Here is an 18,081-nt window from a genome sequence, read left to right on the forward strand (position 1 = left end):
CAAAACTGCAACACTGCTTATAGCTCCCCCTCAGCTTGATGGAAAATAAGACCAGATGAAGAAAATAAGGTACTGTTCCGTAGAACAAAGCCTTGTTCAAAATTTATTCTCATATAGCATCCTAAGAATGTCCCCTACTGGCTTGAAACCAAGGTCCATATGAGACTCATGCATTTACAGTGCCATCCAAGGCAGCATCTGATGGCACAGACAATGCAGAAAAAGATAAGAGAGGTTAAGTTACTGCATGCCCTCCTCAGATCAGTAGAACTAATTTTCTACCCTGACACAACCACAATCAGCAGAACACCTACAGCTTTTGCAGACAAAGTTCCCTGTCCCAGCTACACAGTCTGCCAATTGCAAAGGGAAATTTCTTCCCAGCAAGCCAAAAACAGTCGACTGTTAACTGAGTCAAAGACTACTCCAAATCTCCTTCTCAGAACACCATTTTCAAGGATGGCAAGGGAACATACCAGTCTAGCTCCCCTGATTAAGCTGTCATCTTTGTCCAGTGCATGGAGAGCTTGGCTCAGCAGGACACAGAAGATCCTTGCTGAGAACTCTCTGTGTATCAACTTTACAAAAATAACTGCCACGGCCATTTCTACCCTTAGTGCTGGAATAAAACACACTCATGTCATATCCAATGCCCTTCACCACTATCCCACCAAAATCATTTTGATGCTAACCAAAGCCAGTACTTGTATGATCATAATCCACCAGAAAAACTCTTCTCCTTATCAGACCAACCTTCTGAATGCTGAGATGTTTCGAGACACAATTATGGAAAACCTAGCTGTCCAACAAATGCTGCCTGCACCAATACATCACACCAATTTCTTGTCTTTAACATCAGCAAAGGATGTTTAAGCAAAGAGGATAAAAAAAAAAAAACTAGGCAGGTATTTCTTATATATCTTCCCAGTTCTAAATATTTTAAAAAATATGCTTAAGATTTGCCAATCCAATCCCAACTATCAGTTCATTACTCCACTTCAAAAGCACAGGGTCATGAAGGATACCGTACATGTATACACAAGATAAACAGAGAAGTATTACTGATCATCATCATCTTATTTATGCCTCCTATTCCAAAAGTAAAAATCTCCCACCATAATTCACAAACCGCATTTGGTGTTTTTTTCCACAGAAAGCAACTTTCACAGAACAATAAATTAGTGCCACCTAGTGGAGTTCAACATGTTAACCTGGATCAGAGCTTTCAAATCTTACCTGTCTTTTACTGCACTGTCTTTACTCTATGCCCTCTACAAACATCTAAATGAAATGGAAGCAGAAGCAACTCGACAGATCCTCCCTGCAGCGCACACAGCTGATCAGTCAGATACATCAGTATAACATGCACTTAAGTCTTCCCCAACTTTTAGAAATCTGCAGAAGCAACAAACGAAGACCAATACATGTCTTCAACGTCAGCAGAAACTCATCTGTAGAGCTACTGAGCCAGCACGCAGCCAATAGTTCTGCAGTTAGAATAGGGGCCAAAAACTAACAGAAATGTTCACAGTGTAATGGAAAAAAATATTGCATCAATTTATAACTTTTTCCAGCAGCTTTGAAAATAAGAATGCATAGGGAAGTTTAACATAGTGATATCATTGCATCTTAATAAAAAAAAAAATTACTATTGTGTGATTATGTATTTCTCTGTTTCAGCCCTTCTGCCAGGGCACTGAGATCATTTATCTGCTATATGAAAGTAAAAACTATTACCATTAATCCATTCCTGTGTGAGTTAATTCAAGCAACATTTATACGAGCCTTCCTGCTTCTGTAAGATTTAAGATTGTTCCTCTATGTAACATTATCTTTGTTAACATATGTTCAGAATTGGTTTGAAACGCATAAAGAAATATCATTGTCCCCCATTCATAAGGCATGAGGAACGCAAGGTGACCAGCCTTCCCCAGTATTCTTCACACAGGACAGGAGAGAAACACAGTGCAGAAGAAAACCCCAAACCATTCTAGATCTTTTGCCTTACTTCTCTTAACAACTGACTCTTAAAAAACAAATACATCTCAAAACATATAATTTCTGAGGCCAGCTGCACAAAAACGTCCTATGGCATGTTAGGTGCCACGTCCCAAATGAGGAAGAAGTAAATCAGATGATACAATGTCGTCTTCCAATGTCTAACGTGATACATAAAGCAGCAGCATAACCAAAGCCGCCCCCATTTCACTGGACTTGCTTCCGATTTCTGTAATTTTTTTGTTGGTGTAGGCTATGCATTCTTTTCTCATGTCCCTACATTTTACTCATTTTGCAAAGGTACAGAAGACTGCAAACAGAGCAGAAGTAAATACTTCAAAACAGGACGCACAATGCACCGTTACACATGAAATAGTAAGATATGGCCAAGATACCACACCAGCCCAGAGTTACAAAAGGAGGTTAATTCTTGTTAAGGCTTCCAAATATCTAAGGAGTGAATTATACATCCTGTATATAACAAAGATTATATTTCATTTCTGAAATGTTTGTTCTATAGGCTACCACTTTAGGAAAATACAAATTAATTTTACAATGATGTCCAACATTCAGATGTTCCAGTATGAATACTGATTCCCAAAGAGCTCTCATTTACAATGCTATCATTTAGCTCAAATGTGGAAATCTTTTAAAATTTTCATCAAATATGTAAATGCAGACACTTTAGAACGCTTCCGGATCTGATGCAATGTCAGGCAGAGGTATTTTTAGTTCTAATCCATTTAAAGTGCTAAATTCCAAGGGAATCAGTAGCACTGCTTTCACTCACCACTTCAACTAAATTCTTCTGGTCTCACTACTCACTGCAATCTTCAAGTAAAAAGAGATAAGATAAAACCATACACTTGATAAGAAAATATCTTTATCCTTTATTTTTGAATACTTGCAGGTACTTCTGTATGTGCCAGTAAATAATAAATCACAACTGCATTTGCACACAAAAAACATTGCAGAATTACAGAAATAACGCAGTGCCTTAGCACACAAAATAAGTTAGCCTGGAATTGGCTATTTTTATCTCAAGTCTTATTTGCATGTACCAATTATAGGTTCATGAGAAACAACTCCAGCTTCTGAATATGGCACTAATCATTCTCTAGGCCTGACAGTGCTGCAGCTAGCTACACAGCTGTAAGACAACAGAATCTTCAGTTCGTGGGTAACTGCAACAAAAATGGTCAACAACTTGGTACACGTCTGGCTTGTGATTTCATTTAAATCTAGGTCCGTCTCATAAAACAAGTATTCTCCATACACAGTTTCTTTTAACCAAAATGAGTTTTGCAGTCAGAATACACTAGGACTTTCATCTATAGATAACTGGTCTTTTCTTGGGGGATTCACGTTTTCAAAAGGTAGACAGTAACTGAAAGGGAGTCAGGTTATCAGAAACTTAAGTGTATATATTAAAAAGTCTGCTTTCGTTTATTGCTATTATGAGAACAATACGGCATTTAGCAAGTTTTCTCATTAAACACAAATTATTATTTTAGCAATAAAACTTATTGCTTATGCAAGCAGAAAACCAACAAGCTTGTGTCTAAGAAGTTTATTTCTACTACTGTTGTACAAGCAAACACAAACCATTGTTATTGATAAAAAGAAATATCTGAAGTGTGTTTGCCATGTGACTACGCACAGAGTACAGGAAAAATACAAGGTAAACACACGTCCCATGTTGTTTCAACAACTTTTGCCTCAACTACAAAGGGCATCTTTTTAACCTGAGTATTCAATGTCTATTTAGCAAAATAATGGCAAGCCGACTACTTCAGAAAATGTGTATTTAAAAAAAAAAAAAAAAAGAGTCCAATTAAAACACTTCAATACACTGCAAGTTATCTTCTGGCAGAGAGACTGAGTAAAAGAATAAACCAGACATGTATGAGTTTGCTTAAAGCATTACTTGATGATGTTCAGATCTGCTGGTGATAAGAGGAAGATTTTCGTTCTTACAATAGATGAGAACGTGAATGTGAAATACTATGAAATGTTGACAGACTAAGTGTTTTAAATACTAACAGTACTACTATTTAAAAGAGCTGAGAGCATCGAGCAAGGAGAAGATCCCTGTATACATGCATTTTCTATACTTCTGCCTAACCACCCATAGCAAATCGTTATTGGAAACAGCAGGTCAAATGAATTTTAGTGAGAGCAGTAAGGCGGGTCCTATGTGGAAAAAAATGCTTCCCCATAAGGCTACTTTTTTCCCCTTTCAATTAAATCCCTATTTTTTTTCAGCAGGTGTACAAAAGATTGGCACAACTCACAGGAATGGCCACCTATTTGAAAAGTGCAGTCTTTGGCCAGTCTGCAGATCTACACCCAGCTTTACTCCAGTAATCACTCTGAACCTCCCGCAGTAACCACGTTGACAGGGTGCCCGCTTGACGTGATCCCTCAGTGCAGGATCTCAGAACAGGGGAGACAAGTTCCTTCCTGACTATTACATACGACTGTCACTGATGGAGAGAACAGCTTCGCACACAGGCCTGAGCGCAGGAGTTACCTCCTAATGACTGATACCACACAAACCGAACAAGAGCGTGACCATAAAACCCACACTTCTTTGCCAGGAATAAAGGCATCCTACCAACAGAAACCCCCATTTTCAAGTACCTAGACAAAATAACTTTTATTCTATTGAAACAGAAACATTTCTCAGCATAGCCTTAATCTAGAGCTAACATTCATGCTAGCTTGAAGTGGAAAATTACAGTCTTTTCCTAGATACAAACACAAGCATACGCTGCAGCACTTCAGTCTTTGCATTATTTTTGTCTATAAAGCACAAACGACTCTAAATTTAGCTTGTAGAAAATGAAGTATTTTATGAAATATTCAGAAATGGAGGAAAAATGATAGAGCTGACTGGCCAAAGCCCAGCCACAAAAAACCACAAGGGCAAAGCTAGGAAACGAATCCATATGAAATGAAATCTCTACTCCATATGCCATTCTTCTTCTTGCAGGCCATGAGTTTCTCTTAAGCAAAACTCAGCTTAAAGACGAAGGCTGAAAAAAATCTGCAGCCAACCAGCTTTTAAATTGTAGATACAAAATCTCTACAATAATAAACAAGCAATCGGTACAGAACTGAAAGATAAACAACGTTCTTTCTTTTTCTTGTGGACGTGTCCAGCTGCAGAAGGACAATAGGTAGAACATGAAAAATGCTAGTGAGCTGAACACAGCTAGAGAAGCTTTACAGATGTGAAACAAGGTCTGTATTTAGCCACGGCTCAATAATGATAGAAGGGACCGAGAAATGACCACTCAGAATTCTAGTGATTACTAGGGAGAGAAGCTAAATAGGATTCACACCTCTTCATGGTATTCCTTAAGATTTTCACTTATGATGGCTTTCTTGCAGACTAAGTGTCCATAACACACACACATACACATTTTATTTTCTTAATAGTATTCCAGTATGCCTGTTTTTTCCTAACAAATACCAGCCACTAGGAACTAGATAATAAATGCTAAATGCCTTCAAGTTGCATCCCACAGATCATGAAGAGATTAAACCCGAAGGATTTAGGGGACTATGGAGTAATTCTCTGTGTCTGTTCACAACCCCTAAAAGCATGTTATACTTCTAAGGGATTATCTTTTGAAAACACAACAACTGAAATATGGTTACAGTAGTCTGTTCTTTTCAATTTTGCAGGCTTATAATAATTTAATAAGTTACTTGGACAAGCAGCTGTTGATTATATTTTTCTGAAATGGTATACACAAGTGTCTGATGACTGTTTCTCTCAGTATTAACATATTCAAAAACACAAAATGAAGTTCTTGAAAAATTATAATTAGCCAATACTGTGAGCATGCATTTTGCATGCTAGATCCTGAACTACACGAAACGAATGTTTTAAGCATATTGATACGTGTTATTTATACCCACAGCCAGAGAGTTTTAAAAGGGTTATTTGTAGGGCTTTCGAAGTACACACAGGAGTGCACTGTATAAATGCATTGTTTTAGCCTGACAATGTCACAGCTTGCACAACAATTCAGCAACTAAATATTAAGGCAGCTATCCTTAAAATGCATCACAGATGGAAATGTAACATCAACATTAGTTGTACATATTATTTGCTACTACACTTAACCTCTAAACACTGGAAGGGCAATGTGTTTTACATAAACATATGAAGAAAATAAATGCTCAGCATAATGGAAAGTGTATTGCATAGATGGTTTGGGGTTTTTTACTTCTGGTTGTTGGTGTGGTAACCGCAATGACATACAGGCAAAGCTTTGATACCTCATGAAAATCTTTCAATTCCTACCCTAGAATATATGCACTTGCACACATATATCGTAAACCCAACCATTCTCACCAAAATACAAAAAAACACTAAAGTTTATCAGAAGAATGCTCTTCGTGTTTTCTTACATTAATACCATTACCAAATTTACACAAAAAAATTCCTCATGTTCACAACCAAAAACCCCCCTCTCTTTTCAGCCAGGAAGCTATCATTTAGTACTACAGATGGCAACAATAAAAACACCAAAAGCTGCATTCTGTGATTAATTTCTGGAAAGACTTTTTCAAGTTAAAATCAACTTTATCCCAGCCAGAACATCACCACTCAAGATTTTTCTGCTCTCTTCAGTTCACAGGATAACTGTTTCTAAAATTCTTACTGGTTTACACTACTTCCCTCCGAACCTCGTGCGTTTCACATTAAAAGGAAACTATCTGATATTTTTCTAGCAGAACGAATTGAAGTTATTTCAGTGTAAGAAAATATGCCCAAGTTGTCGTTAATGCAAGGATAAGCAAAAGCAAAAAGATACCAAGGACTTCAGCAAACAGTAGAGCTCAGCATCACTGATTAAACACAAATATATGATAACATCTGGATTTGGGAAGTACAATGATTATATTAGTTGTCTGAGCTGCATTTCTCCCTCCAACAGATGTCTTTATTTCTCCACTGAGTTCAGCAGAAACAGTGTCACCACAGGAATAGTTTAGGTTTCACCTGTACTTACAACAGAAGCTGTTGAAAATGCTGCTCATAACCACCACAGTCACAGCCTCAGCTTGCAGGCCAATACTCTTACTCATTGTGCCACAGCTCCTTTCAAAATATAATTCCCACTATAGTGTACTATGTATATACGCACACATATATACTTACACACACATGCATCTTTTATCTGTACATCTTCTCATTTAGAATACGAAGCAAAATAATTTGAGAGCTATCACTCACCAAAACACCTCCACCATTGCCTAAAGTTCATGTTTCAAAATCTTCAAATAAAAAGTTTTGAGGTTTTCTGAGACTATCAGTCACCTTCCTTGCTTATACAAGGATGTCTAATGTAAAAGGAACAGAAAGGCTCACCCTTCCTGCATTTGCAGCCAGAACAGAAAGAGTAAGACAAAGGTAGCAAGACTCATTAACACGTCACCCCACACTGCTCCAAAGTAACAGCTGAAGGAACGTAAACCCACATTACCAAAGAAGTGATGCAGGCCTAAGAAATCTTGTTATTCCAGAACTTACACAACCTGAAAATTTCCCCAACCTTTACATCTTCCCCATGTTTTCCAAAGGGATCAAGACCTAGAGTTTCGGCTGCTGTATTCAGAAAAGGCAAACTCTAAACATTTCACCAATATTTTGTTTTAAATCCTAATTGCCCGCTAATCCACAGAGTATTTGTATATTTAATTGAGAGTATCTTGCATCCTGTAGATTACATCATACAATGATGACTCACTCCCCTCTTAACCCTACCCCCAGTGTTCAGACTCCTCATAAGCCAGGACTGCTCCACATGAAATGCAATGACCAAATGGGACTGTTCTTCCACAAAACACTAAGCTAATTCTCCTGCATTCAGTCTTTCCACTTGAATGGAATAAAAACCCTTTTGAGAACAACAGTTCCAATCCGCCCCCCCCCCCTTTTTTTTTCTCAGGCACACTATGGGACTCCTCAGTGCATGCACAATGCAAATAAGGCAAACTTCCTTTGAAAGAGTGATTAATATGCAAAGACAGCCTGCTTTTTAGTGGGAGGTGAAGAACCACCAACAAGCATTTCCAAATTCTGAGGTTTCTTCAATTATTTCCAGTGTTTATTTTAAACATAAGATTATGGAATAATACCGCACATTAAGACCAATTTGCCAATATTGTGTAAACAACACCAAATGGCTGTTCATCTTTTGTATCATATTTAAATGCAGCCTTGGACACCCTAGATATGAAGTCACTGAAAAAAAAAAAAAAAAGGATTTAAATTTTTGAATCCTTAATGTATATCAATCTTCACGTTAAAAGGGCTGCATTTAAAACCCACTGTAAATAACTGCACTTCTTTTAAAAAAATAAATTTTTAGGGTTTTTTTAAAATAAAACAAGAAAGTTTACAACACTACAAACTAATTTCAGTGACAAATAACTAACGTCTGTATGAATACACTGCAGTTCCATTGCAGTAACATCTAAAGTATTTTTTTATATAGTTGCTTTTGGGACAAGAGATACATGAAACATCTGGAAAAGTCCATTCAGATTTGGAGACACTGATTCTCTATTTCCATTGCATAAAATTTTCATCACTACTTCTCATCAACCACACTTTCTATGTACAACTCAGCCAGGACTCTTATGGAAAGGACATTTCATTTCAAGTGCCAATGTACCATACTCTGCCCAAACTGAGCTCAAAATGTAGTCTGAATATGTTAACTGACTCATTTCTTATTCTCATCCTTTATTTCACACACTTCCCAACCTTCTCACACAGGTTTAAACGCTCACGTTCATGTCTTTGGAAAGGCATTTCAAGTTACCAACAGGGCAAATTATTATTAAAGATAAAGCAGTAGGCAATAATTAACGTTCTTGTTTAACGTAAAGATTTCAAGGTTGATACTTACCACTGATATAAACAAAAAATGAAAAAAGTAAATTAAATATTCAAATAAGCATCTATTACAACTATTTTTATAGCAGTAGCTGTACTAAAATCACAGAATCATTGGAACCCATCGGAAGGGACCTCTCGAGATCATCTAGTGCCACGGGGGAGGCAGCTACAGCAGGTTACCCAGGAGTCTGTCCAGATGGGGTTTGAATGCCTCTGTGGATGGAGGCTCCACCATCTTTCTGAGCAACCTGTTCCAGGATTCAGCTACCACCCTCACAATAAAAGGGGGTTGATCTGTTTTCTTATGTTCAGACGGGATTTCCTGTATTCCAGTTTGCACCTGTTGTCCTGGCACTGGGCATCACTAAGCCTGGTTTCCTTCTGCATTCCCTCCCATCAGGTATTTATCCACATTGATTAAGATTCCCTCAAGTCCCCTCTTTCCCAGGCTAAACAGTCTCAGCCTTTCTCAGCCCCTCCTCATACAAAAGATGCTCCCATCCCTTCAACCATCTTTGTGGCCCTTCACTGGACTCACTCCAGTAAGTCCATATCTTTTTTTTACTGGGGAGCCCAGAATCAGATACAGCACACCAAATGCGGCCTCACCGTGCTGAGAAGATGGATTTTAAGAAAATTAACCTGTCTTGTGTACTTTTAAACTCAGTAACAAACTGTGAAAAGTACCTACCCTGATTTACAAAGACCTAATTGTTGTAACAATCTTAAAAACATATCCATAAAGAAAACAAAAATAATTTTATTCAAGACATTATGAGATTGACCATCCTGGAACACTTAAAACAGTCAAGAGTTTCTTTATATATATTCTGTCCTGACAAACAATAACCTGATAGGGTGATGGATATGTGTTTTAACTGAAAATAAATCAAATGGTCTCTCCATCCTAAGAAATTAATAACCATTTCAATGGATTTCCAAATTATTTCCCACATCGTTCTACCAAGTTTGTACAAAATCAGGCAACTCTCGGTTTTCACAACACACCCTGCAGAGCTCTGTATCTGTCTTGTCGTAAGATCTAGGATGCAAATAGCTACAAGATCAACTACGACACGTATCACATTACTGTCTCTAGCCTAAACTTAATTTTCTTGCATCAGATTTACAGACATAGGGCTTCATCCCTGCGATTACAAATTGCTAGCAGAAATAGCTGTAGGATCAGTTTCTGCCGTTCCCTGGTTTTTGGGTCCCTCTGACCTGGCTTAAAGCCAACTGATGCCAAGTTTACTACTGACTTCTGTGGACAGTCAGAGCCTCACAGACCTTTAGTACCTCAGTTATCTGGACAGGGAAGAAACACAGAACCTGCACTGTAGAAAAAGCGAACAATTGTAGACTTGAGCTGAAAAGCTCCCCTGTTTTTAAATCTGAGGTCTAATTTTGAACATACAGTAGAAAGTTAAGACTTACTAATCTTAAAAATCTGGGTAACTCATCCAGCTATTAAGTACAGTACTATGTGACTATACATCCCACAGCGGCTGCTTCTTCAGAGAAGGACTCTGGTGTCTTGAAGTAATTTGCACTTGCTTAGCAGGATAAACCTTCCATTGTTAGCTACTCCCCAAAAACCAGCTCGTCCATCAGCAGCTGCCTAAAGATCTGAAGCTATCAGGACTAAGGCTACTAATGTTCTACATTTGTCCAAACAGCAGTTTTGCTAAAGTACCTGTAATACATACATTGCCTGTGATAGAACAAAATCAACCTTAGATGCCAAAGCCCATAACAGGGTTCAAAAAATGCTGTAAGGGAAGCTGTCAGGTAACCTCAGCCATTTTCAAATACATCACCATCTACCCTGTACAGCTCAACATGTTTTGGCACAAGTTTTTCTTTCATTTATCCTTGGAAGGTCTAGAAGCTGCAGGAGTACCTGTACGGATACTTCCATCACTGTATGGATAGCATCTTCAACAGATAGAGTGGAAGCTACTGGACTTGAACAGTAAGTAAAAAAATTATTTTAATCTTAAGTTTATCCTGGATTTTTAGCTATTTCCCTTTCTTTAGGCACCAATATTGTGAACTAAAAACCACAGAAAAATCTCATTCCGGTACTTAGTATTTATTGCCTCAGCCACTTATAAATGCAATGTATCAGAGGGGCCTGAAAGCCGTTTGGCTCTCACGGTAACTTCAAAAGGCAACGTTCCTAATGAGCAGCTGCATGGGGAAGCTGCATTTCAACACCATGAACTGAAAGGGCATAATGGCACCACCGCCAAACCCACCTAATTTACATCCCTTTGCAACAGCAAGGGCTTTAAACGATGGTAATGTGTTTTCCTAAACAAAAGAAGCCAGAGCCAGCATAGATCTGACCTTCAGATTTGATTCTGTGATTTTTATGTCTCGAAGTCTGTTTGCCTGGTGGCTCTTTTTTTCCCTCCAGGACTTGAGAGTGGTGTCATGAAAACCGACACATCAAGTCCTGCGAAAACATGCGCAAAAGGAACCACCCAGCGAAATGGAGATGCCTGGGAGCTGTAGTTCTCTTTACAGACACACCCTCAGCCAAGTTACCCCCAGACATTCTCCCTGTTACAGAAAGCTATTGCCTTCAAGCTTTCGTGTTTACCATTGAGTTACTTTACGTATTTTATCTCACATTTCAGACTTTCATAAGGGAAAACAACAAAGACACCACCTTTTCACTGCACCTGAAAAACAGCATAGTGGCCCCTACTTGAATTTTTCTGATAGTTCCCTGCAAAAAGGCTATGACACACACTTCTCCCAGTCTGCTTACACAGGCATTTTGGGAAGTTCGTAATATCTGTCTTACTGTTTGCAAGTTGTGAGTTAGAGCACAACACAACTGTTATTGGCAGATCACACTGAAGTATACTGCCCCACAAAACCAATGCTCCAAAAGCCACACAAGAAAACCAACAAAAAAGATAGAATTGTGCATTCTCTATATAAACAGTATCACCAGGTGTGTTAAACGAGTAAAAACACTGGATGGCCTTTTAGATGAGAAAATAAAATGTGCTTTTGTCTCCTACTAAAGCTCCTTTTCTGTTCCTCGCAGACTGATGGCAGCAGATGCAGTACCCCCTCCTCCTCCCCCATCAATTGGTTCTGCTTTTCTTCCAGCCAGTCAAGGCAAACCCATGGCATTGCCCCCCCCAAAGAAAACAAACAACACCCCCCCCAAAAAAACATGCCATTCTCTATCAACAAGAAACCATTTACTTATACCCAATGGCAGAAAAGTCTATCGTTTCAATATGTTTCTGGAGATGAGCCAAGAAAAGTGAAGGTACTTTCAGTCTGGAGAGCAGCCACAAGCTTTAACACTTAAAACCTGGGTATTCATCAAATTACTATTATAGCAAATGTCCTAAACCTCCCCTCCCCCTCAAAACAACCCCAACCAAACAGCAGCAAACCAACCCACAAAAAACCCACCCCCAAAAAATCCATCAGTCAAGTCAGGACTTTTCAAGTTCATGCGCCAAGAGGATAAAGTTTATACAAAATATTATTCAAGAAACGATAGTTCTCAGGATATAAACGAAAGGAGATGAGCCATCTGCTGTGCCTATAAATCAGCTGCTAAATTATAAGAGAATGTTTTAATTTAATAGTAAATTTAATAAATCATCACTATCACAGGCCACAGGAATACATGCAAAACATGGAATTATTCTGAAAGACCTAAAGGCATGCTTTTGTTCTGAACCTACCACATAACTGTCACTCAGACAACAGTCTCTTCAGGCATTCTTCACTAAAAAGCATCTATCCCGTGCCTCCTCTTACATTTAAGCTACTGTAAAGCTGTAGTTATGGTTTCTTTATTAGCATCATTGTAGCTGCTCCCCCTCTTTCACTGACTTCTCCTTCAACATCGTAACTTCCAAAGCAATAGCCTTTCTCCCCCCACCACAGACCGTGGTGAGGTGAGCTGGGAAAAAAGAAGGTACAAGCTTTAGAAGAGCAAAGCAACCTTTAGCGTGGAAAGCATAACTGATGTGCTGGGTGCTGCTTTTACCATAAACAGCGCTGCTGCTTTGTTCTAGCTTTTTAATATTTTATTTGTTTTTTGTGTTCTCCATTTTCTGCTGATTTAACAGTCCAGTTCCAGCTGTGCAGCTCCCTAGGCACTCCATGCATTCATAATTATTATTGGATAAACATGTATTTGAGTGGGGCAACAGATGATACGCAGATAATTTTTCTTTGCTTGTTCCCATCTATTTCCCCTTTAAAAAATGCTTTATTCTCCCCTCCCACAGCTGAGAAAGCCTGCGTGAATGTGTCAGAGGCATGATAGCTACGGAGTCACTGATAGTAGTCTGGCATCTTATAATGGTTGAGATCAAGAATATATGCAGTGATGGTGATTAGAGGGCGTGGCTGAGGCAGATGCAGAGCTGGCTACGGGGAAGAACCATGCTGGAAATGGAAAGACAAACACCCCCCCTTATTTGTTATATGTACCCTCTAATAAGCAGCAATATAATTTTTAAAATTATAATAAAGAGAAGCTATATAGTAGCGCTTGTGACACGGGAGAGCTGCGTATCATTAAGAATGGGTGTTGTGCTGATGTTAAACAGGTGGCTTGACTTGGCAGCGGGCTTGAGCACAGGGGTGGCAGTGGCCCACCATGACGGGAGCTGGAATTGAGCCACAAGACAGCAATTGGTACTGTGTCAGTAGCCACAGCTCCAGCAGAAGTGATTGCTTAAGGAGATCAGGAATGGTCAGTGTGGAGCGAGGAGGCGAGGAGCTACGGCAGTTGAGGACAGCACTGAAGCGAGGGGTGGAAAGAAGCTGGGCAGGGAGGTCTGTCAGAGCAGGGGGGGAACAGGAACGGGGTACAGCAGCTACCCCGAGGCCAGCAGGGAACCGGGCAGAGACGGGCTTCACTGAGGTAACAGCAGCAGCGATTGAGGAGTAGTTACGAAATGATGGGCTGAGAGGGCTGCAAGAGGTAAAGGCAATGACAGCTCTGAGGTAAAGACAGCGGGGACAAACAGTGTGGACGCTTCAGGCCACGACGCTTGCCAAAGAGGCGCGGGGAGGGAAGCGGCTGATGAGCGGTGGGACAGGGCGGGGAGGAAAGCCTGCCCCAGCCCAGCGGGGCGCGGGAGGCGCCGGGGAACGCTGCCCAGCCACAGCGCAGAGCGGGGGACCGCGGCGACGAGGCTCGCTGAAGGGCGGCGACAGGAGCGCGGCACGTCGGGGCGGCGTCGGCGCAGGTGCGGCCGTAACCGCCCCCCGCCGGCCCGTCGCCTCCCGGGACCAGCGGCCCGGGCCCCGGAGGGGGGAGGCGGGCACCCAGGGCCCCGCGCCGCTACGGACGGCGGCGGCGTCCCCGGCGCCCCCCGCCCGCTCCCGCCCGGCGGCCGCCGCCCCCTCCCCGCCCTCCGCGAGCAGCGGCGCTGGCGCTCGGCAGCCGCTCCCTTAACGGCAGCGGCGCGCGGCCGCGCTCCCCCCCCCACGGCCGGGCGCCTCCGCCCCCCTCCCGCAGCGCCCCGGCTCTCTCCCCCCCCACTGCCTGCCATCCTGCGCCCCTCCGCTTTTTTTCCTCCCCCCTCCCTTTTTTTTTTTTCCCCCCCTTTTATACAGCTATTGTAACCGCCGCCTTGAACTGCAATCGCATCTCTTCCCTCCCCGCGCTCGCTGCAATCCCTGCCCCGCACAGGCACCGCCTGCAGCAGGAGGGGGGGCAGGGGCGGGCGGACACCGCCGCGGAGCGCAGCAGCATCTTCAATATTCACAATGAAGCCGACGCGACAACGACAATCCACCGCCTCCTCGCGCGGCGACACCATTAACACAGCGCACGTCGCATCCTCTCGGCTTCGCTCGCCTCCTCTTTCCCCATCTCCATTGTCTGGGATTCTCCGCACACCCAAACCCCCGCCTGGGGCGGGGGGGTCCCGCGGGGTGAGCGATTCCTCCCGCCGCACCCGCGGGCGGCAGCGCCAGGGCGCGGAACCCGCTCGCTCACACCCTTCTCCCCGAAACACACCCCCCCCCCCTCCGCTCTCTCCTGTCAAATTCGCGCAGCCCGAGCCATCTTCCCCCTCCAGCTCCCACGACAGCGAACAATGTGCACGAACCAGCCACCACGTCACGCACACCGGGCGCGGCCGGGGGGGGACACGACCCCCCCCCAGGGGCTGTCTCCCCCCCTTTTCCCTCCCCGAGCCCGGCGGCAGCGCAGCGCAAGGCAGCGGCGACGGGGTCCGCCCGACCCCATTGTTCGCCCCGGCAGGTCCCGGCGCCCCCCGCCCCAGCCCCGGGCAGCGTCCCCCCGCCCCGGCCCCGGGCAGGGCAGCGCCCCCCGCCCCGACCCGGCCGTACCTGCGGCTCCGAGCAAAACCACCGTCCAGGGCAGCGCAGCGGCGAGCAGCATCGCAGCCGGCTGGGGGAAAGGGAGCCGCTCGCGAAATAGCCTTTTCCTGCAGTTCGGCACAAACGCAGCTCGCTTCTTCTCTATTTTTTTTTGTCCTTTCTCTCTCTCCCCCGCCGTGTTCTCCCCCGCCGCCGCCCGCGCTCCGCGGCCGTTACCGCGCGCTCCCCCCGCCGCCTTCTGCCGGCTGCGCCCCGGCCGCGTCCCGGCGCCGCGCGCTGACTGACAGGCGGCCTCAGCACCGCGGCCCGGATCCCTGCGCCGCCGGCCTCGCGCGGCGGCTGGCACCGCCGTGTCCTTCCACCCGCGCCCGCCTCAAATAGTCCAGCGCAGCCCGCGCGGAAGGGGCGCTCCCGGCCGCCTGCGAAACGCGGAGCGGATCACGGAGCCGGCTCGGCGGCCGCCCGCTGCCCGGCCCGCGGAGGAGCCTCCGGGGACTCGGCCGCGCTCAGACTCGGGGCAGGGCGGCAGCCCCTTCGGGGGTAGTTTATTGCCAAAAATTAAATTAACAAATGAACCGGCGTGCGGGGATTTGGGAAGGGGTTTTCTTGGCGGTTTGGCCGGAGCCTGCCCGAAGGAGTACCTGCGAGAAGGCCGATGGGACTGAAGAGAGCAAGGGGAAGCCCCTTTGATCCATCACCTTCGCGTCGGGGGAGGCTTTTGCTCCACCTTCGCGTGCGGGGCCCAGAGCCTGCTCAGGAATCGGAGCGGGGGCAGCAGGAGCCGCGGAGCCAGAGGCTCTTACAGGCACCATGTCGCCATAGCTAAGACTTGCAGCAAAAGTCGTGGGAAACTGTGGGCAAAGAGATGCTCCGTGGAGACCCAGCTCTGACGGAGGGAGGTTGCCCACCTTCTGACCCCCTTTCTCCACATGGCCCCACACTGGCCCCTCCAGCCCCCTCCAACTCACATGGACAGGACATCAAAGCTGCTCCATGTTTGTGTGTATATCCAGGACAACTTGTCAGTCAACTTGTGGTCTACACCAACACTCACAGCAGCAACTCTTCCTCCTTCAAGATCTGAGCGGTGGGGGGGTACTCAGGCACAGGACCAAGGATGATGTGGATTCAGTACTGGGTGCACAGAAGAAGTAAAGGTGAAAAGTCGTTCTGAACTAGATTTACATCACATCAACAAAGACTGTCTTTTTCAGACTATCATGTCTTAACAGTGCTCCTTCAGCACCTCCCCAAACTAACAGTCTCACTAAAAGCCCTCATTGCTTGAGCACAGTATTTACTTGCTTTCGGATCTGTGCTTTAAGGGGGAGAAAATTCTTAGGAAAAAATTAAAATTTAAGCATTTTATTCAGTCTGCGTTTTCATTTCGCTAGTATCAGAGAAAAGCACTTCAACTGAAGTAGACCTAAACATAACATGCAAACATAACGTAACATGCAAAATAAATTGGCTTAGTTGGCTAATTGTAGCTGCTATTTTAAAATGAAATTCAAAATACCTAGAGTAGTTGTGTAGTAGGGTAGCAGTAGTAGAAGTAAGGACTTCTAATGACACAGAGACTTTTAGCAGAAAACATCCAAGTAGGAGACATTTAGACAGAAGATAGTTTAACTTAGATAAAGAAACAATACCCTTTGAATACAATGACACCAATATTTCAACAATATTTTAATATAGTCAACCCATTCCATTATTTTGCTGTTAGTGGTCTAAAGGATCATTCCAGGCCAGATCACATTCTTTTATCCTTTTCTGTTTGAGAAATCCCTCCCCCCTTTCCATTTTATGAAAATCCTTCTCTAAAAGAAACAACAAAATTACTTATTGCGCTGTGATTGAAAACATGCCTTCTCTGCTCCTTTGGTCTGCCTAGCCCGTGGCCTCATATTGCATTGATTATCTGCAGAGAGCAACCTTGCTCAACCATGCCATGAGCTATTACCCGACTCCCTCTTGCTCTCCCAGTCCACACCGATCCCCACTATCCTGCGGACCTGCATTCTTGGACTCTATATCCCACCCCCACCCCCCAACATAAGGTCACTCGTACAGGAAGATGCCAATATTAATGTGAAGTTTTTCAGGTCAGCTGATGCTCAGCTCAGACCATTTTGGAATAGAAAGCCAACCTCTCACTAAGAGCATTTGTTTGGGATAAAATCCCTCAGAAGGAACAGTATTCTTCATCCTGAAAATAGTAAGCCAATTTCTGGATACCTATTAGATAATTTTCTCTTATAAAGAGTACACTGAGGTTACATCAATTATTACCCAACTTCAGCAGATTAAATCAACTAGTGACTGTAGAGAGAGGCAGGATCTCCATCATCCATCAAACCAGAACATCTTGCAAGACTCCCACCTTGTTTCTCCATCCTTTCAACTGCTGGTTGACAAATGTGGATAAACATAGTGGCAAGCCATCTGCTTCTCCTTGGGTCTCCCTTCTACTCTTGCCATCAACCTTCTCAATGAGCTTGCCCTGTAAAAGGTAAGCCCAGAAGGTAACAAGACATGGTTTCATGAGACATGGGGTTTTTCCCATACCAGCTCCACCAGCTGCATTTCTGGCACTAGGGAATTTCTGAGTCTCTAGCCTGAGCAGTTAAACTCTTTCACATTCAGCCAGATTAGTGCCCAATCATTTCCTACAGAGAAAAGAGACTGAGTTGTCATACTGTTATTAGTACTGTCAGAAATAGTTTGTAGAATTAGTTCTAGTTCCCAGAGGCCTTACACAAGCGTCTATTTGTTTCCATTCACCACAAAGAACATGTAGACAGACAGCTACC

At 43.5% G+C, this 18,081-nt stretch overlaps 1 protein-coding gene across 6 annotated transcripts in view; it reads right to left on the reverse strand.

The window, feature by feature from the left end:
- NCAM1 (neural cell adhesion molecule 1) overlaps positions 1–15,684 on the reverse strand; it is a 143,232-nt gene extending 127,548 nt beyond the window's left edge. For 2 of the 6 annotated variants that reach the window (XM_074851231.1, XM_074851228.1), the window contains exon 1: positions 15,278–15,668. In XM_074851231.1, coding sequence (XP_074707332.1) covers positions 15,278–15,329 — 52 coding nt within the window. In that variant the 5' untranslated portion in view covers positions 15,330–15,668. Of the gene's footprint in view, positions 1–15,277 lie in introns of all 6 variants that reach the window. The other 4 variants (XM_074851227.1, XM_074851226.1, XM_074851230.1 and 1 more) reach the window with 4 other exon arrangements.
- Between the last annotated feature and the right edge of the window lie 2,397 nt (positions 15,685–18,081).

The sequence above is a fragment of the Strix uralensis genome, chromosome 26 (assembly GCF_047716275.1).
Source record: "Strix uralensis isolate ZFMK-TIS-50842 chromosome 26, bStrUra1, whole genome shotgun sequence".
Classification (NCBI taxonomy): Eukaryota; Metazoa; Chordata; class Aves; order Strigiformes; family Strigidae; genus Strix; species Strix uralensis.